The sequence below is a fragment of the Thalassophryne amazonica genome, chromosome 1 (genome assembly GCF_902500255.1).
Source record: "Thalassophryne amazonica chromosome 1, fThaAma1.1, whole genome shotgun sequence".
Classification (NCBI taxonomy): domain Eukaryota; kingdom Metazoa; phylum Chordata; class Actinopteri; order Batrachoidiformes; family Batrachoididae; genus Thalassophryne; species Thalassophryne amazonica.
In genome coordinates this window covers 60,684,457-60,711,444 of record NC_047103.1, presented here as the reverse complement: position 1 = coordinate 60,711,444, position 26,988 = coordinate 60,684,457, and the positions used below count along the sequence as shown (strand labels likewise).

Below are 26,988 nucleotides of genomic sequence, written 5' to 3'. Positions count from 1 at the left end.
TCTTTGAATCACAGTGATACCATTGTAGAAATGTGACACCATAAAGATGAACCAGATTAAGATATACAGTCAGGTCCATAAGTGTTTGGACAGTAACACCTATTGTGTAATTTTGCCTCTGTACACCACCACAATGGAGTCAAAATGACACAGTCAAGATGTGACAGTAGACTCTTTCCTTGAATTCAAGAGTTTCAACAAAAATATTGCATTAACCATAAAGGAATTTGTGTGTGTGTTTTACAAAAATACACAGTGTATAAGTAATTGATAGAGTTGATGTGAGGCTTTTTCACAACTGTAAGTTGTGTTTGTCAAGAGAAATTACTTTTCTTCAGTCCATCCCTATGGCAAATAATTTTCCCGGTAGTTGTTGCTGAAATTTTTGTTGGTCTGCCTGACTGTGGTTTGGTTCCAACAGAATCCATCATTTTCCACTTCTTAATTACAGTTTGAACACTGCTGATTGGCATTCTCAGTCCCTTGGATATCTTTTTATATCCCTTTCCTGTTTAATAAGTTCAATTACCTTTTGCCACTGATTCTTGGACAATTCTTTTGGTTTCCCTATGACTCAGAAACCAGAAACATCAGTGTAGCACTGGTTGAAAGATGCAAAGGTCTGTCAGGAGCCCACAAACTCACTGACCTTTTATACACACACATACTGATTACAAGCAAACAGATCACAGGTGAGAGATGGTTACCTTTTGTAGCTATTCAAACCCGCTTGTGTAAACTTGTGTGCATGTTATCAAGCCAAAATCACCAGGGTATGTAAACTTTTGATTAGGGTCATTTGGTTAGTTTCTGGAGTCATTGTGATTTTAAAAGAGTAAACAGTTATTTGACAATAAATGGCTTCACACAACCACTAACCATGATTGGAAAATTTTTTTTTGTGCTGTCATTCATATTCTCTGAAAAATGGCCAAAACAATGTAAAATTCTTCCAGGATGTGTAAACTTATGACCACAACTGTATGTGTGATGGAGTGGAAGAGAGCAGGATTTTCTTGAAAAGAAGAAATTAAATTTCAACAACAGTTTGCCAAAAGGAACATAGGAGACATGAACGTAGATTTGATTTATGATTTATGGAAATCCTTCTGTGGTCTGCTTGATCATGAAGCTGTGACCTTTGATGGAACAGGACAAAGTTGCACCATCTAAATTAAGAAGTTACACTCTGTCTACTGTGTATAAAATGACTGAAATTTCTCTTAAATTTAAAACTCTACATGATAAGCACATCTTGATTGTTCATTTTCAGCTCCATTGTGGTGGTTTACAAAGGGGAAATTACAAATGTTATCACTGTCCAACTGCTGATGGGCCTGGCTGCATACTGTGTTCATATTATGTGAATGATTCTTTGTTTATGGCTGTACATCTTCCCAGCTTTTCTGTATTGTTTCTTCCCTCTGTTTTTTTTTCTTCAATTGAAATGATTGGAATGATTTTTTTCCTTGAGTTTCAGATGTCAGCATTTTTGGTTGGCTTTACATAGTGTGTGGGGGGCATTAGGGCTGGTAGAACCAGTGGGCAGGCTTGATGGTGTAAAGCCACAACCCTTGAGCCTGCAGTGCGGAGAATCTCTGACCCACGTCTGTTCTTCTCTCAGATACGGTGTCTGTCAGTGACATTCGTGGTTTTGTGGTTGCTATGGAGAGACAAGGGGCACTGCTACTGTACTATGGGCAGAACACATCCTCGCCAGATGATCAGACTCTAGAAAAAGTATTTGTGCTTCTCTGAAAGTGAATAACAAGCAGTGTGTGTTTGTGTGTTTATTCATTTGTGCCTCTTCATGTCAACAGCTATGGCAAATTGATTCCCTTGCCATATTGACATTGTAATATATTATGAATCGCTGTTCTTAATATTCATCTTGTACACATTTTGCATGTGGATTTATGTATTTTAAATTGTGAAAATAATTTGTGAACAGGATTTGCAATGCAGTAGTATTAAGCATTTGTGTGCAAAAGTGTGTGGCATATATTCACAAGTACACATGTTCAACTGCAGATTAAAGTAAATATCAAATTAGCCATTCATGTGTCAGAAACATAATGCATTTATTACAGGTGCAGAAATCAAATATTTTTGGTTGGTATCGGTCCGATATTGATAAAAAATACTGGATTGGATATTAAACACAAAGCAGTCTTGTTGCACATTTAAGTCACAATGTGGGCTATTTATGCAGTTGAGGTTTGAGGTTCAGTTTGAGGTTCGTTAGATGGTTTGGTTAGAAAATTAAATCCAGGCAAATGTGTTTCTTAACATATTAGTTGTTTTGACAGGGAAAACGTTAGAGGATTGGTATTGGTTTCGGCATATAATGAAAGTTCCAGTATCTGTATCATACTGGACATAAAAAAGTAGAATCGTGCAATCCCTCAAATTTAGGCATGTAGACGTGGCTCAAACCAAGCGTCAGAATTCCAATCAAGGTAGGCGGAAGAGCATCTGTGAACACAGCATGTGAAGTAGCAGATGAGCTACAGCGGCAGAAGGTCATACAGAGTACCAACCCTGTCAACTAAGAACAGGAAACAGGCTGGACTGGGCACAGGCTCATAAGATTAGGCAATAGAAGATCAGAAAACTGCTCCTTGGACCATTGAATTTCGATTTTTGCTGCAACATTCACATGGCAAGGTCATTTGGCATAAACAACATGAAAGCATGGAATGATTGGTACTGGAGAGAAGAGGATGATAGCTAAGCTATCATCCATGTTGACAGATGTGCAACACCTAATGCAGAGTACTGAACAGCACTGAACACTTCCTTCAGTGACCGGTTGCTCCACCCAGTGTGTGTTAAGGAGAGTCACCATAGGCCCTTTCTTCTTGCCGCTGTCACATTGCGCAATCAGCGCTGTTCCAGTAGACTACACAGCACACTTGAACTGTCTGACTGCTTTTTCATTGTATCATAACTTTTTAATTTAATTAATTACTATGTGCAATAACTGTGTTCTTGCATGTGCAATATTATGTGGGCTCATTGTCTAATCATGTCTCACGGGTGTCTGAAGCATGGTAGTTTTCTTCTTTTTTTACCTTTTTTATACGCTCTGTCACTTCTTGCTGCAACAATGCAAATTTCCCCACTGTGGAACAATAAAGATTATCTTATTTTTTCTTATTTAGTTAATCTGCCTGGACATTCTCAAAAGCTGAGTGATCATGCAAGAAAAAAAACTCATGAGGGAAGCCACCAAGGCACCAAAACAGGTATAGCCTAGGCTGAAGTCATTCATGTGCCTTCTGGTAAACTGCAAAGGCAAGTTTTAAGAAAATCCTTTTTTAAGACAACAGTTAAAAAAAAGTCCAACACCTTACTGTACCAAAATATCAATCTAGGATGTAATAAAACATTTACATCACAAACAGTTGCAAATATTAAAAAAAAAAGTTATATTGAAATGAAGCACTCTAGCTGAATTTCCATGAGCTGCAGTTCTCAGACTGTCAGGATTTTTGAGGACCACAACTCTTCATTCAACAACTTCACACCACGTTGTTCTAGTTAGGGGCAGCTTGTAGTAATAGTAGTAGTAATGATAATAATTACAATAAACTTTATACACTTTATAAATAAATACACAAAATACATGCTTTACAATAAAAATACAGAACCAAAACTTTACACATAGACAGTGTGTATCCAGGCTCAAGCTGGTTAGGTAAACAAAGTGGTGTTCACTTTGAGGTGATACAGACATCAAGAGTTGAGCAGTGTTCCAATATTTTGTGGAGAAGGTAAAGAAAACACACTTGGCTCTGTGAAGGTCCCCAAAGCATCCTTGCTGCAATAGTATGATATCATCATAGACTGGATATCATAAAATAATTTCAGAAAATGAAAATATTTAAGAACAGGCCATACACAAAAGTGACTTTTAAGAAGAGAGTTAAAGGTCACTAAAAAACCCCTGCCACATGCGTCCCATTAGGTTTGAGGTTGAGTTCCCGATAGAAAAAACTGCAAAATGGCAAATTCATCGAATAATCATCAACCCCACCGCAATCCATCTGCAAGCATACATAGTCATCCTGGAGCGCACCGCCCACCATCTGCATTAAGATCATTGGGAACAAAACTTTGGATGAGTCATAGGAAACCCAACCGGGTTATCAGCAAGCTCGTGGCAACCTAACTGGGCCGTCTGCAATGTGCATGAAACCCCACTGCAAGATGACGGGATTGGACATGTACAAAACACTGATGCAGATCTGTTTCCAATCTGTTATCCTAAAGTTCACCGCAGGAGCGCACAAAGCAGACAGCGAAATATTCCATCTCATTCCCAGCTTCAGCTCCGCCACTTTTTGTGGCTTTGGATGCCCTTTGTGTCCCAATTTCTGTCTGGAGCCCACCTGGGACCTGACAGGAACATGTGGACACGAGACTTAAGAGGGCTTGTCTTGTAGAATTTTTTTTTTTTCCCAATAGTTTTTAAAATTCAGGCAAAACCAAATCACTGTGTGATCTACAGTAGCAGAGGAGGAGTACAACAAAATAGATAGCTAATGCGCTGAAGATCTCATTTAAAAGAAATCAAGAATGGCAAGGTCATAAATGGAGAAAGTGCTATAGTACAGCACAGTGTGTGGTGATGGACTGGGAGAATGGGACACGTTAGACAGCAAGAAGGAATTACAAGGAGAAAGTGGTGAAGAAGGAAAGAGGAAGATTTGAGGAACAAAGGTTTCAATAAAGCAAGATCATTTGAGAATGTAGAGGAATAATAATTTATAATAAATAAATAATAATAAAATTGTATTTAGAGTAGTGCAGGATGCGATAAATTCCAACAGAGACAATAAGAAGAAATGCTGTGCATCAGGGAGAGAGAGAGAGAAAAAATGAGAAACATATGGGCAGGCCAATAAAGAGGATAGTGTAAAAAGTTGAGGTACGTTTATTGAAGGAGGTGAAGACAGAGGAAAAACATTTTATAATAGTGAATGCTGGCGACAAGGTGACTTGTAGAATTGATTTAAATAAAGATAAAAGATGAGCAAGGTGTGGTTTTGAGTGGATGTGCTGGCACCAGAAGTAGGGCACTTTGTAAAACTGCTCAATTAAGAAAATCCTGTTGTGTTATTTTGAGAATAGAGTCCTAAATCAAGGGTAGATTTTGGAGTGGGGAAGTAAAAGAAATATTAAAAAGATGAAGACTGGAAGTGTTTCAGGACTGAATGAAATACTGGTGGAATTGAGGAAGGGCTTTGCGTAAGAGTGAAGAGATGTGGGATTTGATGCAGAAGATCTAGGAAGGAGAGAAAATGCCTGGGGCATTCAATAATGGTGTGTTTGCATCCATCATTAAGGGACATGTCGCACATTTTTTTATGTCCCAGTTAGCAAAACAACATCAAAGTATTCATTAAAGTATTCATGATTGTAAGTCTATCCGTGCACATGCACTCGTAATTACTGCTCTGTGATGTATTTTATTGCTAAATATTCCTCTCCTTGAGCGAGTTAAGAGGTGCATTTCTGAAGCATGTCTTACTCTGCAATTCTCTGCATTTCTCGGTATGTTACGTACATTTTAGAATGAGCAGAAACATCCCGATGGCTGACAGACAGAGTGAAACGAATGTGGTTATGTCTGATAAGGAAGCTTCTGAGCTTTTATTTGAAAGTCATAGCTCGTATTTACAGAGATAACACACTTCACACCGAAACTCTTAACTTTTTCAGAGTCTGTCAGATTTTGGAACCTAACGTGTTGTTTTTCACAGACCGCCTGGACATGCAAATGTATTTCTTACATTGGAAAAAGTCAGAATACATTATTTTCAGGAGATAATGGACTTTCTATCTAACGTGCCACAATCATCACAGAACTTGAGCTGAAGGCAGAGCTGCTGCCAGGCATTGTTCTCTTGCCGGCAATTGTGCACGCGATCCGTACCTGAGGACTAGTGGACCTGGGCATGTTCTCTGGCTGGCGATCCATGTGAGTATTTATAGTGGGCCAACATACGTATGTTCTCCGACTGGCGATCGTGCACGCAATGTGTGCGTGGAGGCTTCTTTGATGGTGTGGGTGAGTGGCATGTTCAGTTTTTTCCTCTTTCGTAGTGTTCTCCTCAGTGGAGCTGGTAGGCTTTAGTTTTAATTTACTTGGAGAGAGTCTGTCGGAATTTGGATCTCAATGTGTGTGTGCGCTGCAGCACACTGTTTTAACATGCACCTCTTGGCTGTTTTATTGCCGCTGTGAACATGGATGTGGAATGTCTCTGCGACATTGTTTTTCACAGGCTGTCTCATCACACATATGTATTTTTATTTAGATTTTTCACAGTTATATACAACACTTAGAAGCATTTTGTTTTGATTTTCACAGGCTGTGTTTATGACTAATGGTTGTGCAGGTGCACTAAATCTTCTCACATCTGCTGCTTTTACCGTGACTGCATCAAAATTAACAGTTATCACTTAAAACAAGTTATCATAACACGACATCACTTTGGAAAGAATCTGTTCCCCAGTTCTTAATGTTAGCAGATACATTCCATTCATGTGTGCCCTGGGACATCTCTAAAAGCTATGTCACCGCTGTCAGAAAAACACGAGTACTCACGACTGCTTTATTTTCGGACGTCTCTATAGCTGTTTGTTTTGCGAATGCTGTATACTTTGAAACCGGTCACAGAAGTGCACAAAGTAATCCCGGTGGATCATCGGATGGTCACTAACAGCATCTAAATTGTTTTGATTATGGTGTGACATGTCTCACAGGATGGAATGAGATGAATGATGGATGAGATGTTATCAATTTCAATTCAGTTCAATTTCAATTTATTAATTTATATAGCGCCAACTCACGACAAAGTCGCCCCAAGGCGCTTCACATAATTCACAACAACACAAATTAATCTAAAATCAAAATTAAAAGCAAGAGAAGCAAGTAAAAAGATAAAACACAGTAGAATAAAAAGAAATTACAAAGCAAACACAAACAGATTAAAAAATTAATGATAAGACAGTCTAAAAAAGTGGGTCTTCAGTCTTGATTTAAAAATCTCCACTGTGTCAGACTGCCAAATAACAGCAGGTAGATTGTTCCAAAGAGCCGGACCACGGTAGGAGAAGGCTCTATACCCCACAGACTTTTTGTTCATCCTCGGAACACACAGAAGCCCTGTGCCCTGCGAACGCAAGGGCCTCGCAGGTACGTAGGGCTTAACCAAGTCCGCCAGGTAGGAAGGTGCCAGTGCATGAACAATTTTATAAACCAACAATAAAACTTTAAAATCCGATCTGGCAGAGACCGGTAGCCAATGAAGGGATGCCAGAATGGGAGTAATGTGGTCAAACCTTCTACTTTGTGTCAAAAGTCTGGCAGCAGCATTCTGTACCAAGTCCTCGAATGCTAGACTGCGACAGGCCAGAAAATAAAGCATTACAATAATCCAATCTAGAAGAGACAAACGCATGAATCAGAGTCTCAGCATCAGCCATAGACAGGATGGGGCATATCTTCGCTATATTTCTCAGATGAAAGAAAGCAGTCCTTGTAATTTCCCTAAGGTTCCTCACTTTGTCAGTATGATGTATAACACATGAACCTAGGCTAAGCGCCAGCTGATCAAATTGATGCCAATGTCTTGCTGGACCAAGAACCATCATTTCAGTCTTATCAGAGTTCAAAAGTAGAAAGTTGCTAGACATCCAACTTCTCACTGCTGCGAGACAGTCCTGTAAAGATTTTATGTGGACAGGATTTCCAGCAGCTATCGGCATATACAACTGAGTATCATCAGCATAACAATGAAAAGCAACCCCGAAACGCCGCATAATGTTCCCAAGGGGTGCCATATACAGGGAAAAAAGCAGGGGACCCAGAACGGATCCCTGCGGAACCCCGAACTTCATGCCCTTAAAGTCAGAGGTAGTGTCATTGCACAAAACACAGTGGGAACGGCCAGACAGATAAGACGTCAGCCACGCAAGAGCAGTTCCAGTAATCCCGAAACAGTTTTCTAGCCTATCAAGTAGAATATGATGATCAACTGTGTCAAACGCAGCACTGAGATCCAACAACACCAATGCTGTAGTAGTATCCGAGTCCATTGCTCGCAGATCATTAACTACTTTAATAAGTGCTGTTTCTGTGGAGTGATGTCTTCTAAAAGCAGACTGCAGTGGCTCAAAAAGGTCATTCTCAGTAAGATAGTCCACAAGCTGCCGTGAAACCACCTTTTCCAGAATTTTAGAGCAGAATGATAGATTTGATATCGGCCTATAATTTTTCAGTACACCAGGATCAAGATTAGATTTCTTGAGTAGTGGTTAACCACGGCAGATTTAAAACAATTTGGAACAGATCCAGAGTTTAAAGAAAGGTTAACAGCACAGTCGGCCCAAGAACCGGCCAAACATCCTTAAACAATTTTGTTGGTATAGGATCAAATAAGCAAGTTGTGCTTCTAGTAGGCATCACGAGTTTCGTCAGCACACCTTGTGAGATACTGTTAAATTCTGTGATTCTAGGCAGCACCTCAGTGGTAGTCCCCAGCTCAGTAGCTGAATACAATGACTGGACCAAAGTATGCTGAGATGTGCTCAACATAATATCTTCTATTTTCTTTTCAAAATAGTCCAGAAAGTCCTGTGCTGAAAAAGGAGAACGACCAACAGGTGGCTGTCCATGAATAAGAAATGCCACCGTATCAAACAAGAACTTTGAGTTATGCTTGTTTTTGTTGATCAATTCAGAATAATACGCCTGCTTCGTAGCCAATAAAGCATGCTTATAATCTAAAATAGCTTCACGCCATGCAAGGTGAAACACCTCTAGTTTGGAACTACGCCATTTCCGTTCCAACCCTCTAGCCTTCTGCCTAAGGTCACGCAAATAACTGTTGAACCAAGGTGTCTGTGCTTTGGGAAGGCGTGGCTTTAATAGAGGAGGCGCAATCTTATCAAGTGTGGTTTTTAGCACTAAATTCAGGCTATCCACAAGACTGTCTACTGACTGAAATTTCATCAAGCTTGAAGTTAGGATTTCAGGTAGTCTCGCTTCGAGTTCAGTCAAACTTGAAGGTTTAATTCGTCGCCGCAATGATAGGCAATGTTATCTTGTGGACAGAAGTATTCAGAAGAGTGAAAACATTTAAATATCTATAGTAGCGGACGTACAGTAGTGTTCAGAATAATAGTAGTGCTATGTGACTAAAAAGATTAATCCAGGTTTTGAGTATATTTCTTATTGTTACATGGGAAACAAGGTACCAGTAGATTCAGTAGATTCTCACAAATCCAACAAGACCAATCATTCATGATATGCACACTCTTAAGGCTATGAAATTGGGGTATTAGTAAAAAAAAGTAGAAAAGGGTTGTTCACAATAATAGTAGTGTGGCATTCAGTCAGTGAGTTCGTCAATTTTGTGGAACAAACAGGTGTGAATCAGGTGTCCCCTATTTACGGATGAAGCCAGCACCTGTTGAACATGCTTTTCTCTTTGAAAGCCTGAGGAAAATGGGACGTTCAAGACATTGTTCAGAAGAACAGCGTAGTTTGATTAAAAAGTTGATTGGAGAGGGGAAAACGTATACGCAGGTGCAAAAAAATTATAGGCTGTTCATCAAAACAGACGCGTGGAAGAAAACGGAAAACAACCATCAAAATGGATAGAAGAATAACCAAAATGGGAAAGGCTCACCCATTGATCAGCTCCAGGATGATCAAAGACAGTCTGGAGTTACCTGTAAGTGCTGTGACAGTTAGAAGATGCCTGTGTGAAGCTAATGTATTTGCAAGAATTCCCCGCAGAGTCCCTCTGTTAAATAAAAGACGTGCAGAAGAGGTTACAATTTGCCAAAGAACACATCAACTGGCCTAAAGAGAAATGGAGGAATATTTTGTGGACTGATGAGAGTAAAATTGTTTTTTGGGGTCCAAGAGCCGCAGACAGTTTGTGAGACAACCACCAAACTCTGAATTCAAGCCACAGTTCACAGTGAAGACAGTGAAGCATGGTGGTGCAAGCATCATGATATGGGCATGTTTCTCCTACTATGGTGTTGGGCCTATATATTGCATACCAGGTATCATGGATCAGTTTGGATTGTCAAAATACTTGAAGAGGTCATGTTGCCTTATGCTGAAGAGGACATGCCCTTGAAATGGGTGTTTCAACAAGACAATGACCCCAAGCACACTAGTAAACAAGCAAAATCTTGGTTCCAAACCAACAAAATTAATGCCTCGCAGATGTGAAGAAATCATGAAAAACTGTGGTTATACAACTAAATACTAGTTTAGTGATTCACAGGATTGCTAAAAAAGCAGTTTGAACATAATAGTTTTGAGTTTGTAGCGTCAACAGCAGATGCTACTATTATTGTGAACACCCCTTTTCTACTTTTTTTAACTAATAGCCCAATTTCATAGCCTTAAGAGTGTGCATATCATGAATGCTTGGTCTTGTTGGATTTGTGAGAATCTACTGAATCTACTGGTACCTTGTTTCCCATGTAACAATAAGAAATATACTCAAAACCTGGATTAATCTTTTTAGTCACATAGCACTACTATTATTCTGAACACTACTGTAGTTGGAGATGAAAAACTGGGTGCAGAAATAATCCAGAGAGTGTATTCTGGGACCAAGATTAAACACCATATTTATAAACCAGTGGTATGACTAGCAGTGGTGTAGAGTATTGGGTTGAGGCAGAGGTTGGACGAAGTCACCAACAAGTCACTCTCAAGTCATGAATCAGCAAGTCACAATTCTCACGTCAAGTTCCAAGTCAAGTCTCAAGTCATGATGACCACCAATTGTTTGCAAGGTGACTTGAGACTTGCAGATTCATGACTTGAGAATGACTTGACAGTGACTTCGTCCCACCTTTGGAAGGGAATGCAGGATATGAGTTTAAATGTAACAGAAGGAGAAGGCTGAGGTGCATATGTGTAGTTACAAAGTTGAAAAGAGTAAGAAAGGTGAGAATCAGATGCAACAAATGCAGGAGAAAAATCAGGAAAAAGCAGGAGAAAAGATCTCTTAAATTAGAATAAGAAGAATTTTCTTAATCCCGAAGGAAATTGTTTTGCCAGAGTGCCGAAACATTAAAGATTGCTTTTTTTCTTTTTTGTTAACACTGAGAACAGTGAGTACAGCATGTTTATACAAAATTGCCGGAAGACACACAGGAAATTTTGATGGTTAATAATCCCATTAATTCATTTGATCGCTTTTGGCGAAGACAGTTCGCCCACAGAGCAGCTGTGCTCTGAAATGACGCATGCGCAGTGGAGGCAAGGTGGGGCGGGGGGGTCGTTCAATCAGCGGTAGAGCTAATTTCACTCTACAATATTGTTTTTTACTCTATTTAGACTGGGATCAAATGTTATCCCTGCTGAGTAAATTTTACTCAGCAAAATTTCCTGTGCACTTGCACAAGATGTTGACAGCATTGCACATAGCTCTGAGTAAATGAAAAACTCTGATCATTATGTATTCATTCTCCAGAAGTGGGAGGAGTTATACAGTCTGATTGCCACAGGTGGAGCACCTCAGGGGCCTCAGGCTTTTGCTGAAGGTGCCCTGACAGGACATCAGTGTGGCATGCAGGGGGTGGGAGAGTTTTCTCAACATCCTGGAATTTGGAATCATATGTTGACATTCCATAATTTTGCCCTGAGTGATCACATTTTTTTCTTCTATTCATAGATAACCTTCACTAAATATGGGCCAGCTCAGGACCTGCATACATTCTGCTTGTACACACAGGGATGCCCAGTGGTGCATCAAACTATAGTAAAACTGAATTGAAAGGCCAAATCGTTTTTGTTGTTGTTTTTTTCTCTTTTTCGGCCGGTTCCTGCTTCTTTTGCCCAACTTCGTGTCATGTGTGAAGGGGCCCTTATGGAACAACCCCCAAAGTCCCCCCCCCCCCCCAAAAAAAAAAAACAAAACAAAAAAAAAACAAGGGTAATTTGCACTCTGGAAGAAAAAGTTGTGAAATGCTGCACCTCACGGAGCTCTTGTTTGCATGCTTTGATGCTTTCTGCACAAAAACCTCTTTTCTCACTTCACACTCTGCCATCTAAATGGCATTGCACCACTTCCTGGTGTACCTTTTTCCTGAAGGCAGTGACAGGTGAAACTCTGATTGATTTAGTTAATGTTATACCCAAAACACACCCATTGACTAATTGAGTCAATGTCACCCCCTTTCGGCTCTGCACCAACTGTGCACCCAGATTACGTGAAGTGGGGTTGGACACATCCCTTGTGCTGTAGACTGTGCATGATAGATTGACCATGCAGGGCCCTGAAAAAATGGATTGTAAATTTTGCAGGACTTTTTCCAGCCAGCTGATGGCACTTCCTTGAGATAGTGAGTGATTTGGTGAGACTATTTTACAGGAGGGGCTGTAGTGTGGCACATTTCAGACTGTATTATTATTATTATGTGGGAGGAAGTCATTAAGAATAGTGCTCAGTTGGTAACTGTGCATGGTTACAACCCCTGGCAAAAATTATGGAATCACCGGCCTCGGAGGATGTTCATTCAGTTGTTTAATTTTGTAGAAAAAAAGCAGATCACAGACATGACACAAAACTAAAGTCATTTCAATGGCAACTTTCTGGCTTAAGAAACACTATAAGAAATCAAGAAAAAAGATTGTGGCAGTCAGTAACGGTTACTTTTTTAGACCAAGCAGAGGAAAAAAAATATGGACTCACTCAATTCTGAGGAAAAAATTATGGAATCACCCTGTAAATTTTCATCCCCAAAACTAACACCTGCATCATATCAGATCTGCTCGTTAGTCTGCATCTAAAAAGGATGTGAACACACCTTGGAGAGCTGTTGCCACCAAGTGGACTGACATGAATCATGGCTCCAACACGAGAGATGTCAATTGAAACAAAGGAGAGGATTATCAAACTCTTAAAAGAGAGTAAATCATCACGCAATGTTGCAAAAGATGTTGGTTGTTCACAGTCAGCTGTGTCTAAACTCTGGACCAAATACAAACAACATGGGAAGGTTGTTAAAGGCAAACATACTGGTAGACCAAGGAAGACATCAAAGCGTCAAGACAGAAAACCTTAAAGCAGTATGTCTCAAAAATCGAAAATGTACAACAAAACAAATGAGGAATGAATGGGAGGAAACTGGAGTCGACGTCTGTGACCGAACTGTAAGAAACCGCCTAAAGGAAATGGGATTTACATACAGAAAAAGCTAAACGAAAAGCCATCATTAACACCTAAACAGAAAAAAACAAGGTTACAATGGGCTAAGGAAAAGCAATTGTGGACTGTGGATGACTGGATGAAAGTCATATTCAGTGATGAATCTCGAATCTGCATTGGGCAAGGTGATGATGCTGGAACTTTTGTTTGGTGCCTTTCCAATGAGATTTATAAAGATGACTGCCTGAAGAGAACATGTAAATTTCCACAGTCATTGATGATATGGGGCTGCATGTCAGGTAAAGGCACTGGGGAGATGGCTGTCATTACATCATCAATAAATGCACAAGTTTATGTTGATATTTTGGACAATTGAAAGGATGTTTGGGGGTGATGAAATCATTTTTCAAGATGATAATGCATCTTGCCATAGAGCAAAAACTGCAAAAATATTCCTTGCAAAAAGACACATAGGGTCAATGTCATGGCATAGGGTCAATGTCAATGAGCAGATCTGATTTGATGCAGGTGTTAATTTGGGGGATGAAAATTTTACAGGGTGATTCCATAATTTTTTCCTCAGAATTGAGTGATTCCATATTTTTTTTCCTCTGCTTGGTCTAAAAAAGTAACCGTTACTGACTGCCACTATCTTTTTTTCTTGATTTCTTATAGTGTTTCTTAAAGCCAGAAAGTTGCCATTTGAAATGACTTTAGTTTTGTGTCATGTCTGTGATCTGCTTTTTTTCTACAAAATTAAACAACTGAATGAACATCCTCTGAGGCCGGTGATTACATAATTTTTGCCAGGGGTTGTATTATACACAAACAGAACATTACACACAAACTAAATACACGGCAGAGCGTTAGCTGTGTGTCAAACAATCCTTAAACAGATATGTTGCCATCATCAGAGAATGATGTTGCTTCAGATATGAGGAAAAAAGTCCTTGAATTTATCTCAATCGATTTTACACTGTGCTGATTTTCCTCGCAGCCATTTCTTGTGTCGTGTCTGGGAGTGACAAAGACACAAAAGAAACAAGTGAAGCAAACAAGGATTGCAAGTAGGAGAAATGATAAATCCCGTTTCATTACTTCTCCGGATATGAATAAAACAGTCCTTTTATACTGGGCTTTCTTTCAGATTTTTTCTTTGACTGTCTTGTCTCAAAGAGTTAAGAGTATAATTAGACGTTTTATCTCTGTTCAACTATGAGAGCCTGAGTCACAGATAGGGGTTTTGAATTAGCTGGAGAGGTGCATGTTTGGCCTTTCGACCTGTCTGACTCTGTCTCGCTGATGTCCGTAAGACCAGTTAAAACGGGAGGCAGGATTTGTTTCGGGGATCATAGCGATTGAGCTCCTTAACTACACGGGTGTTGGCTTGAGTTGAGTGTCCACACTTTGAGGCATCCAAACGAGCAGACAATGTGGCACGAGCCAGAGCCAGTGAGTTCTGTCAAGGTGTGCTGGGATATCATCAGTTATAGACTCAAGGTCACTGCCAGTCTCCAAGTAGAAAATCTGTTCTGTGGTAAAGCTGCAAGGTTTCTAGTATTACCTGAGCCTGTTACCCAGTGGTGGGCACAGCTTACTGAGTACTTATCTGATTGGCAAACTGAAAGGTTAACTGTGATTTAGCTGAAGGTACCAATATCATTAACCGCTAAGCTTGGCTTTTTCGTTTTGGTCTCAAAAAGTACTAAACAATTTTAGTATGTTGTAGCATAAACATGGAGGTTCCCAAAAAGGTTTTGTGTGCCAAGATTGCATGTTGATCAAGATGTACATAAGTAATCAAGTGAACAAATTCAATTAAACAGTAGTTTCCATTCAACACAAAGTTTGTTCACAATACAGAAAGTATTAAACATATAAGAAATATTAGCAAATAAAAATGCACATGTAAAATACATTTAATAATATAATTAATAATATAAATATAATGCATTTTTGGCTTGACTTCATGTCAATTTCACTGACAGGATTTGTGTCGAAGCACTCAGGAGCAGTCAGGAACAAACGTATGATTTTAGTGTGGTGTTGATACAATATGGATATTAGGAAGCAAAAAAAAAAATTTGATAGACATGACAGTTTAGACTGTTAAGTTTAAACACACATCTTATTCTATTATGATGGTGTACAGAGGCAAAAAGCCAAAGATCCATTTGTCTTAACTTTCAACTGGTACTGTATCTCCCGATATATACATTAAAAATGGCAATTGAGGCTTGATGTGTTACAATTTAAACATGAACTTTATTATAAATAATTATCACCAACATTTACCAACTTGGATTGGCAGTTGCCATCTCGCATTGCTTTGCATTTGCATAAGATAAACTTCTCATCTCTTTTGACCCCTCCTAGCTGGTAACATAATGCCCACTTGTCTCATGTTGCTGTTAAATGCCCAGCCTGATTGAAAATTAATGCGATCTGGTTGCTTTGCCTTTGTTTCTTGTTGCTAATGTGACGAATGGGTGATGGGGATCCAGCTGTGCTTGACAGCATTGTAAATGATGCAGTTGGAGTGCCCTCTGTTGGACAAACTGTGCATTGAGCACACTGAGATTTTCCTTACAACTGTCGCCTGTGTGCTTGCTCAGGGGGTTGGTAAGGTTAGACTTTACCCTGTGAAGTGCCTTGAGGCAACATTGTTATAATTTGGCGCTATATAAAGACAGTACATTAAGAATAAATTGAAAGTGTTTTTCTGCATTGTTTATTCAGTAAAATAAAAAAAAAAACTTCACATATTGGCAAAAATAACACTGATCTAATTTACCAATATGTTTGTGAAAGGCTCTTGTCAGCTAATATCATCAGCCAACCAATATATTGGTCAGGCTGTAGCTAATTGGACCACTAGTGGTTTTCAAAAGTTGCATGAAAAGCTTATCTGCTATTAGTGATTAGCTGGACTTTGACCACAACTGTTGTGCCCAAGTATCATGGAAGCAGATGCACATCTGACCCGCCATTCATTTTCCCTGTTTTTTCTTGTCATTTTCATAGAGGTGTTGAAGCCTTACGTTGGAGCCAATTCAAAATGCTTGGAGCTGTTTGCGAGAAATCTACAACCTGGATGGACCAGTTGGGGCAATGAGGTGCTGAAATTACAGCAAACAAGCTATTTCACTTTGAACCTCTTAGATGATTATGCAGCCATTCCTGAAGGTGAAGATGCGGAGACACCTGGGAAGGCATCGCCTCCCACCATAACCTAATGAATGACCTTCAGCACCTGCTTGTTGACGCCTGTCACATCACCATTTGAACTTGTCTTTTCACACATTCAGTCAGAAATATTCCCTCTACCTTTTTGATCTGTTCTTTGCACGCATGCAGGACCTTTGATTTATTTTCTGGGTCTGGGTGCATTCTCGAGGTTGTAACTTGCCAGGCTGATGATGCAGTTAGGTGAGATGAAAGTGCATTTTTGTTGGAGAGATGTTTTGAACCTGACATCACAGTGCGATCACATAAACAGCTCAAAGTTTTTCTTCCCCCTTTGAGTATTTTTTTTTTTTTTTTTGGCAGTATGTGTGTCTTGATGATGATCAAAGTATTGCTATTTTTACATATTTTATACTTCTTTGAACTGTACTGCAAAATGTAGTGTTTTGCAGGTCCCAGTGTGACAGAAACAGATTCATATTGAATGTATTTTTGTTTGCTTAATAATAATAAATAGAATATCATTCACTCCAAAGACACTGTGATATTACTGCATGAGCGCTTCACTTTCACATTGTATATTATGTGTATTTGTGTATAGATATGATTATAACCAGACTAATTACCGTTATTGCAAAAAGAGACCACCCACTGAATTTACACTGTTCTTTGGATAATACGGGATAGACATGAATTTTCTGTGTTGTCACTGAAAACACAAAGTGACTCTTTCCTCTCTCCCAGCTAAAACCCTCAGCGTTGCTCTTAACTCCCCCACCCCCTTTGCTGATGGGTGGGCCTCTCTAATGAGTCTGTGATGTCGAGGAGGAAGCGACCTGGACGGTGGTGTGCAGACGAGCAGGGCTGTCTTTGAGGCAGGTGAGAATGAGTTATGATCACTGCAGCAGAGTCCACATCACAGCTAATGAAGCCAGAAGTGTGGCTTCAGCGGGATCATTTACATGTTACCTTGTTGTCATCGCCGTCTCACAGCAGCAGATCTGCCCTGGTGAAGGTTCAGAAGCACACGAGTGCTTCAGCTGATAATGTTCTGTTCCTTTATAGTTTAGGAGGAAGGCGTCTGTGATAATCAAGTCGTTCAGAAATAGATTTTCTAAATTTAAACGTCTAGTTATTTTGACTGAGTAATGTGTATTGTTTTTGTACAGTACATGTAAAAATGCATATATTGACAAGCTAAACATGTTAGTCAATGTTCAAAACACTACGGTGCATCCAGAAAGTATTCACAGCGCTTCACATTTCCCACATTTTGCTATTACAGCCTTATTCCATGATGGAGTAAATAAATTTTTCCCCCAAAATTCTACTCACAACACCCCATAATGACAACATGAAAAATAATTTTTTTTTTTTTTTTGTTGCAAATTCTGGTGGTTGGCTCTCACTGCGGTATTGTATCACTTCCTGTTCCGGAGCACAGCGGTGTTTTGCTGTATCTGTTAGCTGTTTAATCTGCGCAGTTAGATTGATCTAGTTAACTAGATAACGATTTGTTTCACAGTGTAATCTTCACGTGCCTTAACTAAAGCACTCCTTCTGCTGAATCACCTCTAAATTATTTACACATTATTCACTTGCGTGTTTTTTAGGAATCCGCTAGCTTAGCGCAGCTACTAGCTCTTAGCCGATTTAGCATGGCGGCTTCTCCTGTCTCTCCCGCACTTTTCTGCTCTGGGTGTGGAATGTTTAGTATTCCTCGGACCTCCTTTAGCAGTAATGGTACTTGTAATAAGTGTAGCTTATTCATAGCATTGGAGACCAGGCTGGGCGAATTGGAGACTCGGCTCCGCACCGTGGAAAATTCTACAGCTAGCCAGGCCCCTGTAGTCGGTGCGGACCAAGGTAGCTTAGCCGCCGTTAGTTCCCTGTGGCAGATCCCGAGCAGCCGGGGAAAGCAGGCCGACTGGGTGACTGTGAGAGGGGAAGCGTTAGTTCTTAAAACAGAAGCCCGTGTACACCGCCAACCCGTTCACAATTTCTAAACCGTTTTTCCCCACTCGGCGACACACCCGCCGAGGAACAAACTCTGGTTATTGGCGACTCTGTTTTGAGAAATGTGAAGTTAGCGACACCAGCAACCATAGTCAATTGTCTTCCGGGGGCCAGAGCAGGCGACATTGAAGGAAATTTGAAACTGCTGGCTAAGGCTAAAGCTAAATTTGGTAAGATTGTAATTCACGTCGGCAGTAATGACACCCGGTTACGCCAATCGGAGGTCACTAAAATTAACATTGAATCGGTGTGTAACTTTGCAAAAACAATGTCGGACTCTGTAGTTTTCTCTGGGCCCCTCCCCAATCGGACCGGGAGTGACATGTTTAGCCGCATGGTCTCCTTGAATTGCTGGCTGTCTGAGTGGTGTCCAAAAAACGAGGTGGGCTTCATAGATAATTGGCAAAGCTTCTGGGGAAAACCTGGTCTTGTTAGGAGAGACGGCATCCATCCCACTTTGGATGGAGCAGCTCTCATTTCTAGAAATCTGGCCAATTTTCTTAAATCCTCCAAACCGTGACTATCCAGGGTTGGGACCAGGAAGCAGAGTTGTAGTCTTACACACCTCTCTGCAGCTTCTCTCCCCCTGCCATCCCCTCATTACCCCATCCCCGTAGAGACGGTGTCTGCTCCCAGACCACCAATAACCAGCAAAAATCTATTTAAGCATAAAAATTCAAAAAGAAAAAATAATATAGCACCTTCAACTGCACCACAGACTAAAACAGTTAAATGTGGTCTATTAAACATTAGGTCTCTCTCTTCTAAGTCCCTGTTGGTAAATGATATAATAATTGATCAACATATTGATTTATTCTGCCTTACAGAAACCTGGTTACAGCAGGATGAATATGTTAGTTTAAATGAGTCAACACCCCCGAGTCACACCAACTGTCAGAATGCTCGTAGCATGGGCCGAGGCGGAGGATTAGCAGCAATCTTCCATTCCAGCTTATTAATTAATCAAAAACCCAGACAGAGCTTTAATTCATTTGAAAGCTTGACTCTTAGTCTTGTCCATCCAAATTGGAAGTCCCAAAAACCAGTTTTATTTGTTATTATCTATCGTCCACCTGGTCGTTACTGTGAGTTTCTCTGTGAATTTTCAGACATTTTGTCTGACTTAGTGCTTAGCTCAGATAAGATAATTATAGTGGCCGATTTTGACATCCACACAGATGCTGAGAATGACAGCCTCAACACTGCATTTAATCTATTATTAGACTCAATTGGCTTTGCTCGAAATGTAAATGAGTCCACCCACCACTTTAATCATATCTTAGATCTTGTTCTGACTTATGGTATGGAAATAGAAGACTTAACAGTATTCCCTGAAAACTCCCTTCTGTCTGATCATTTCTTAATAACATTTACATTTACTCTGATGGACTACCCAGCAGTGGGGAATAAGTTTCATTACACTAGAAGTCTTTCAGAAAGCGCTGTAACTAGGTTTAAGGATATGATTCCTTCTTTATGTTCTCTAATGCATATACCAACACAGTGCAGAGTAGCTACCTAAACTCTGTAAGTGAGATAGAGTATCTCGTCAATAGTTTACATCCTCATTGAAGACAACTTTGGATGCTGTAGCTCCTCTGAAAAAGAGAGCTTTAAATCAGAAGTGCCTGACTCCGTGGTATAACTCACAAACTCATAGCTTAAAGCAGATAACCCGTAAGTTGGAGAGGAAATGGCGTCTCACTAATTTAGAAGATCTTCACTTAGCCTGGAAAAAGAGTCTGTTGCTCTATAAAAAAGCCCTCCGTAAAGCTAGGACATCTTTCTACTCATCACTAATTGAAGAAAATAAGAACAACCCCAGGTTTCTTTTCAGCACTGTAGCCAGGCTGACAAAGAGTCAGAGCTCTATTGAGCTGAGTATTCCATTAACTTTAACTAGTAATGACTTCATGACTTTCTTTGCTAACAAAATTTTAACTATTAGAGAAAAAATTACTCATAACCATCCCAAAGACATATCGTTATCTTTGGCTGCTTTCAGTGATGCCGGTATTTGGTTAGACTCTTTCTCTCCGATTGTCCTGTCTGAGTTATTTTCATTAGTTACTTCATCCAAACCATCAACATGTTTATTAGACCCCATTCCTACCAGGCTGCTCAAGGAAGCCCTACCATTATTTAATGCTTCGATCTTAAATATGATCAATCTATCTTTGTTAGTTGGCTATGTACCACAGGCTTTTAAGGTGGCAGTAATTAAACCATTACTTAAAAAGCCATCACTTGACCCAGCTATCTTAGCTAATTATAGGCCAATCTCCAACCTTCCTTTTCTCTCAAAAATTCTTGAAAGGGTAGCTGTAAAACAGCTAACTGATCATCTGCAGAGGAATGGTCTATTTGAAGAGTTTCAGTCAGGTTTTAGAATTCATCATAGTACAGAAACAGCATTAGTGAAGGTTACAAATTATCTTCTTATGGCCTCGGACAGTGGACTCATCTCTGTGCTTGTTCTGTTAGACCTCAGTGCTGCTTTTGATACTGTTGACCATAAAATTTTATTACAGAGATTAGAGCATGCCATAGGTATTAAAGGCACTGCGCTGCGGTGGTTTGAATCATATTTGTCTAATAGATTACAATTTGTTCATGTAAATGGGGAATCTTCTTCACAGACTAAAGTTAATTATGGAGTTCCACAAGGTTCTGTGCTAGGACCAATTTTATTCACTTTATACATGCTTCCCTTAGGCAGTATTATTAGACGGTATTGCTTAAATTTTCATTGTTACGCAGATGATACCCAGCTTTATCTATCCATGAAGCCAGAGGACACACACCAATTAGCTAAACTGCAGGATTGTCTTACAGACATAAAGACATGGATGACCTCTAATTTCCTGCTTTTAAACTCAGATAAAACTGAAGTTATTGTACTTGGCCCCACAAATCTTAGAAACATGGTGTCTAATCAGATCCTTACTCTGGATGGCATTACCCTGACCTCTAGTAACACTGTGAGAAATCTTTGAGTCATTTTTGATCAGGATATGTCATTCAAAGCGCATATTAAACAAATATGTAGGACTGCTTTATTGCATTTATGCAATAACTCTAAAATTAGAAAGGTCTTGTCTCAGAGTGATGCTGAAAAACTAATTCATGCATTTATTTCCTCTAGGCTGGACTATTGTAATTCATTATTATCAGGTTGTCCTAAAAGTTCCCTAAAAAGCCTTCAGTTAATTCAAAATGCTGCAGCTCGAGTACTAGCGGGGACTAGAAGGAGAGAGCATATCTCACCCATATTGGCCTCTCTTCATTGGCTTCCTGTTAATTCTAGAATAGAATTTAAAATTCTTCTTCTTACTTATAAGGTTTTGAATAATCAGGTCCCATCTTATCTTAGGGACCTCGTAGTACCATATCACCCCAATAGAGCGCTTCGCTCTCAGACTGCAGGCTTACTTGTAGTTCCTAGGGTTTGTAAGAGTAGAATGGGAGGCAGAGCCTTCAGCTTTCAGGCTCCTCTCCTGTGGAACCAGCTCCCAATTCAGATCAGGGAGACAGACACCCTCTCTACTTTTAAGATTAGGCTTAAAACTTTCCTTTTAGCTAAAGCTTATAGTTAGGGCTGGATCAGGTGACCCTGAACCATCCCTTAGTTATGCTGCTATAGACGTAGACTGCTGGGGTTTTCCCATGATGCACTGTTTCTTTCTCTTTTTGCTCTGTATGCACCACTCTGCATTTAATCATTAGTGATCGATCTCTGCTCCCCTCCACAGCATGTGTTTTTCCTGGTTCTCTCCCTCAGCCCCAACCAGTCCCAGCAGAAGACTGCCCCTCCCTGAGCCTGGTTCTGCTGGAGGTTTCTTCCTGTTAAAAGGGAGTTTTTCCTTCCCACTGTAGCCAAGTGCTTGCTCACAGGGGGTCGTTTTGACCGTTGGGGTTTTACATAATTATTGTATGGCCTTGCCTTACAATATAAAGCGCCTTGGGGCAACTGTTTGTTGTGATTTGGCGCTATATAAAAAATTGATTGATTGATTGATTGATTGATTTGGGATACACCATGTTTCAGTAGGAAATCCATGCAAGTCTTTGTACATGAGGCCCCTGTTCTCCTGTACCAGATGGTAAACTTGCTTTCCTTCTGTGCTGTTTGAGTAGTTTTCCCCTGTGTGCTTTTTTGTATAGTTGATGATTGCTTTCGTCTTCGGGGTTCTACGTTTCTGCCTACATTTTGGACTGTCACCCATGTACTCAGCCTTGGACTGTTTACCTCTGAGGCACCTAATAGAGTTTGACACCTGTTTTTATTATTATTATTATTATTATTATTATTTTGAGTGCTGCATTAAATAAATCTCTTTTTGATCCACCAAGAGTCTCATTTCCTCAAACAAAGGGATTGCTCTTATGATCTTGTGTCACAAATCTGTGTGAATTTTTCTGCATTCTTTTTTCATAGATTTTGCTACAAATCTTCCTGATAAAATGACCGAAAGAACTAGATTGCGGGTACAAGCAGCCGAAATGGTCTTTCTTGGGAGGCTGGCTTTTGTCTCCCTTAGAGATAGTGTGAGAAGCTCGATCATATCTGGGGAGCTCAGAGTAGAGCCGCTGGTCTTTCACGTTGAAAGGAGCCACCTGAGGTGGTTCGGGCATCACGATCATGATATACTTTTTTATTCCAAAAAGGGAAGTTCATCTTGGACTCATATACGCGCAGGGGCATCCTTACCAGATGACCCCTGGGCACCCCCTTAGGGAGGTGTTCCAGGCACGTCCATCTGGGAAGAGACCCCGGGAAAGACCCAGGACTAGGTGGAGAAATTATATCTCCACACTGGCCTGGGAACACCTCGGGATCCCCCAGCCAGAGGTGGTCAGTGTGGCCCAGGAAAGGGAAGTCTGGGGTCCCCTGCTGGAGCTGTTGCCCCATGACCCGATCCTCGATAAGCAGTTGAAGATGAGTAAGTGAGTGATATTTTACTGCGAATTCTTCATGAGAGTAACATTGCACCATATACTGGAATAGTTTAATGTACAGAGTAGAATTTGAACCAAAAGAAAACTCAATGGAAAAAGAGATGCCATGAATAATTCTATTTAACAAAGCCAAAATATTTCTTGATGTTGCACCTAGGTACTTTATGCCTGCTGTCATCCACCTGTCTGTCGCTCGCTTTGACACCTCAACTAATATTCCTTAATTTATTTCTGCCACTATTTTGGACCAGGGGCACGTGTTCAGAAATGCAAGTAGCCTTTTTCTCTTCCTGACACCTTTTCACTGACTTCCGAACACATGCTCCTTACTGACAGACAGCTCACTACGTGAGAGACACAAGGTATCTTCTGAATGAATATAGGTGTTCGGCAAAGCATCTGGAAATTGGCAGTCAAAATGATCTGATGACTTCAACTCCTCTATAATTGTTTTTATTTCAGTGTTTGCTTATATTGTCTTATTTATGGTCCCAGAAAACAATAGGGATGAGTACAAGGAAATACAAAATTGATGATTGATTGAGGAGATGGGCAAGAAAAATCTATATAGAAATAATGACCTAATTATGCAGATCCAACTGAAACTCTCAATGAAAGATGGTAATTATACAATATTACAGAAAACTTTCTGAAACTGTATAAATTGCTGTAACATTTGGTAATTTGCAAGTGAGTGTGTTGGCTAAACAATGCCTTTAATGCAACCTCTGAAAGTTTGTATTACTTTTTTCAAACTTGATTTGTTCAGATGTTCATGGGTTTGTTTGCAGGTTAACTGCTGTGGTTGGAATCACATAACCCTTTGGTTAGTTTGCACATAATCTTTGAATGTGACAATTATTGTAATATTTAGCTCCCAAGAAGAGATGATGGCAACTGCAGGGATGTACTGTTTTGTCCCCTGTGTACAAGTAAGAAAGTTAATGGCTTTTGCTACATGTGCGCATGCCTGCTTGCATTACCACACTGGTGTTGTGTCCCATAGTATTGATATTTTTATATCCATGGCTTTGCATCTCCATAAATGCACCATAATAACTGGTCAGAAAAGAAGGAAAGTGATTCATACAGGTATATTTTGTGCTGCTCCATTGTGCAGCAACTCATCTGGGAAGGATAAGGTGCTTAGGATCAAGAGCTCATAGAGAGCCACAAAGATTACAACTTAACATCTTTGGAGAAAAGTTATCCTCATTTTCTTTTATCAGTGCCAGGTTTTTATGGAATAGTTTACCAGGACATACTAAAACTCTATCTGATGAGGCTTGCTTTAAACATCAGGTTAGAAATTGTTTACTAGATCAACTTCTAGAAGAGGAAATTAACCCTTTTGAACTCCAAGAGCAAAAATGCTGAGATGTTTTTCTCCACAAAGTCAGCATTTGCGGTTATTAATCACCACAAGATTACACAAAAATATGTTCTTCAGATTTTTTTTAGATATTATTAACTAATAGACTAATTCCACTTGTCCATTCTCCATGTGTGCCTGGCATAAAAAACAGGCCAACTCAACATGGGGATCCAGTCAAGAGCTGATGACAACTAAAAGAAACAAATTTATCCTTGAAGTTGTAAACTGCACACTGAAAACACAGTACCAAGTTTCCTTCCTGTTTCAGTAAAAATAGCGTTGCTCGTCCCTGAAGTGCCTGCAGCATTAATTTTATACATTTTCAACATTGTTGAAAATGAAAGCCTGTAAAGACATTATCTTACATAGATTTTTATCAATTTTATTATTATAAAAAAAAAAACCTTGAATGAGTAATATGTTTAATGGCCCTTTGGGGTGACTGTGCAGGTATTTGTAGTACATAGATACAATCGTCTTTTGTGTTCTTTTCAGATGTACACATATATTTAATGACAGCCAGATAAATCTTGTCTGTTATCATGGGTAAATTATAAAATAAAAATAAAGTAAATGACACTACATTAAATCAGATTATTAGTCCCTATAACCTCATAAATAGAATGGAGATATTCAGGAATCCATTTGTGCTCATCTCCAATGTAGAGGTAAATTAATCCTTTGAGGGGTTGAAATTATCATTTGAATATGTATCAGAAAGGAAATCAAAGCTCATCACAGTGACACTATAAGAAATCCCATGCAGAAAATCTTTTGCGGATTGATATCAAGATTTCTAGTGATGGATATTGTAGATTCAAATACTAAAAGGCTAATAGCAGCATGAAGAAATTTGCATATTGTGTTGATTGGCATCCCTCTCGAATACATTACCATTTTGGCTCATTCCCTCAACCGAGGCATACTGTAATTCTGAACACAGCTTTCCATAGGTGATACTGTCATCTGTTGCTTGTCTTGCCAACCAGACGTCATGCAGTTGTTGTACCAGATGAGGGGGAAGTGGCCAAGAGTGCCTCTACAGTTCATTTTCACTATGGTCACAGATTTCCAATAATCCTATGCCACCTATTTTACACAGTTGCCAACTTTGGAACTTTGACTGGAGTGAGACTCTGCATGCGCCAAAACGTTTTGGTAACCCTAACCCTAATTACCAAAAACAACAACAACAAAAAACACTTCTTCTTTACTAATAAAAATAATAATAGAAGGGAAACACTGCTTGATTCTTCTCCTCTCCATGTCCGTCCACATAGCGTTACTATTTGGCTGTTTTCAGTTTAAAGACAGTTTCATGTGACAGTTCAGTTACTGCATGCCCTTGACATGCAGTAACTCGCTGCGTTGTTGTGACACAGAGAGACACAAATTCGCTGTGCTGTGTCTCTCTCTATTCGCTCCTGTAGTGTCCACTGTTCCTATTAAATTATTTAAGATGAAAGTAGCATGTGGACACGCATACTTTACACTATTCTCCTTTGTTGGCTGAGTCATCTTGTCGCTTCTGTTCCCACAGTGTTTATTTTTAGCTGCCCGCTCCCGCCCGCAGCAAAGTTCCCGCAAGATTTGTGTTGGGTCTATAGCCAGCCTACCTACACTTTTGAAACTCAAACTGGTTATACACATCCAAGCTTTTGTATTTTTCAAGTCCTCTGATGTATAGGAACTAGGTGAAAATAATTTACGATATCCACATATGTAATACTTGACAGCAAACTCTCTCTCCGACCATGTAGATGATGGCACTTCATATGGATCTTTACCACCAATTAATTTCATCTTCATCTCGTTTGACAACCGTGCTTCACTCTTTTTCCATCTCTATATCTCACAGGTTTCTCAAGATGTTTTGGGACATTTTCGTAAACTTTCGCCATCTGAAAGAGTATTATGTGCTCTTCCATGAGCTGTTGTTTACTCGCCAGTACCGCCGAAATGGCCAAACATCCGGGTCACATACATAATTCTGATGTCAGTTTACACTGTGGGTGTTTCCAGTGTAGCAGATCTCTGGATTTTCCATTCTGAGTAGAATCAATCAGTAGAAGCAGCAAAAGGAGAACAAGTCCACACTACACTCTATTTATATTCAGACAAACCTCTTCACTAGGAATTTCAGAAAGTATTATGGCTGCTACCATAAACATCAGAGCTGACGATAATAAAATTTATACCTTGGGAGTTTCTTTAGCATCTACAGACTTCAGATTTCATATTCTCTCTGATGATGCTGAC

At 39.8% G+C, this 26,988-nt stretch overlaps 1 protein-coding gene across 1 annotated transcript in view; it reads left to right on the top strand.

The window, feature by feature from the left end:
• mettl4 (methyltransferase like 4) overlaps nucleotides 1–16,910 on the top strand; it is a 76,678-nt gene extending 59,768 nt beyond the window's left edge. The window contains exon 8 of the mRNA XM_034170927.1: nucleotides 16,218–16,910. Coding sequence (XP_034026818.1) covers nucleotides 16,218–16,429 — 212 coding nt within the window. The 3' untranslated portion in view covers nucleotides 16,430–16,910. The remainder of the gene's footprint in view (nucleotides 1–16,217) is intronic.
• Nucleotides 16,911–26,988: the final 10,078 nt, after the last annotated feature.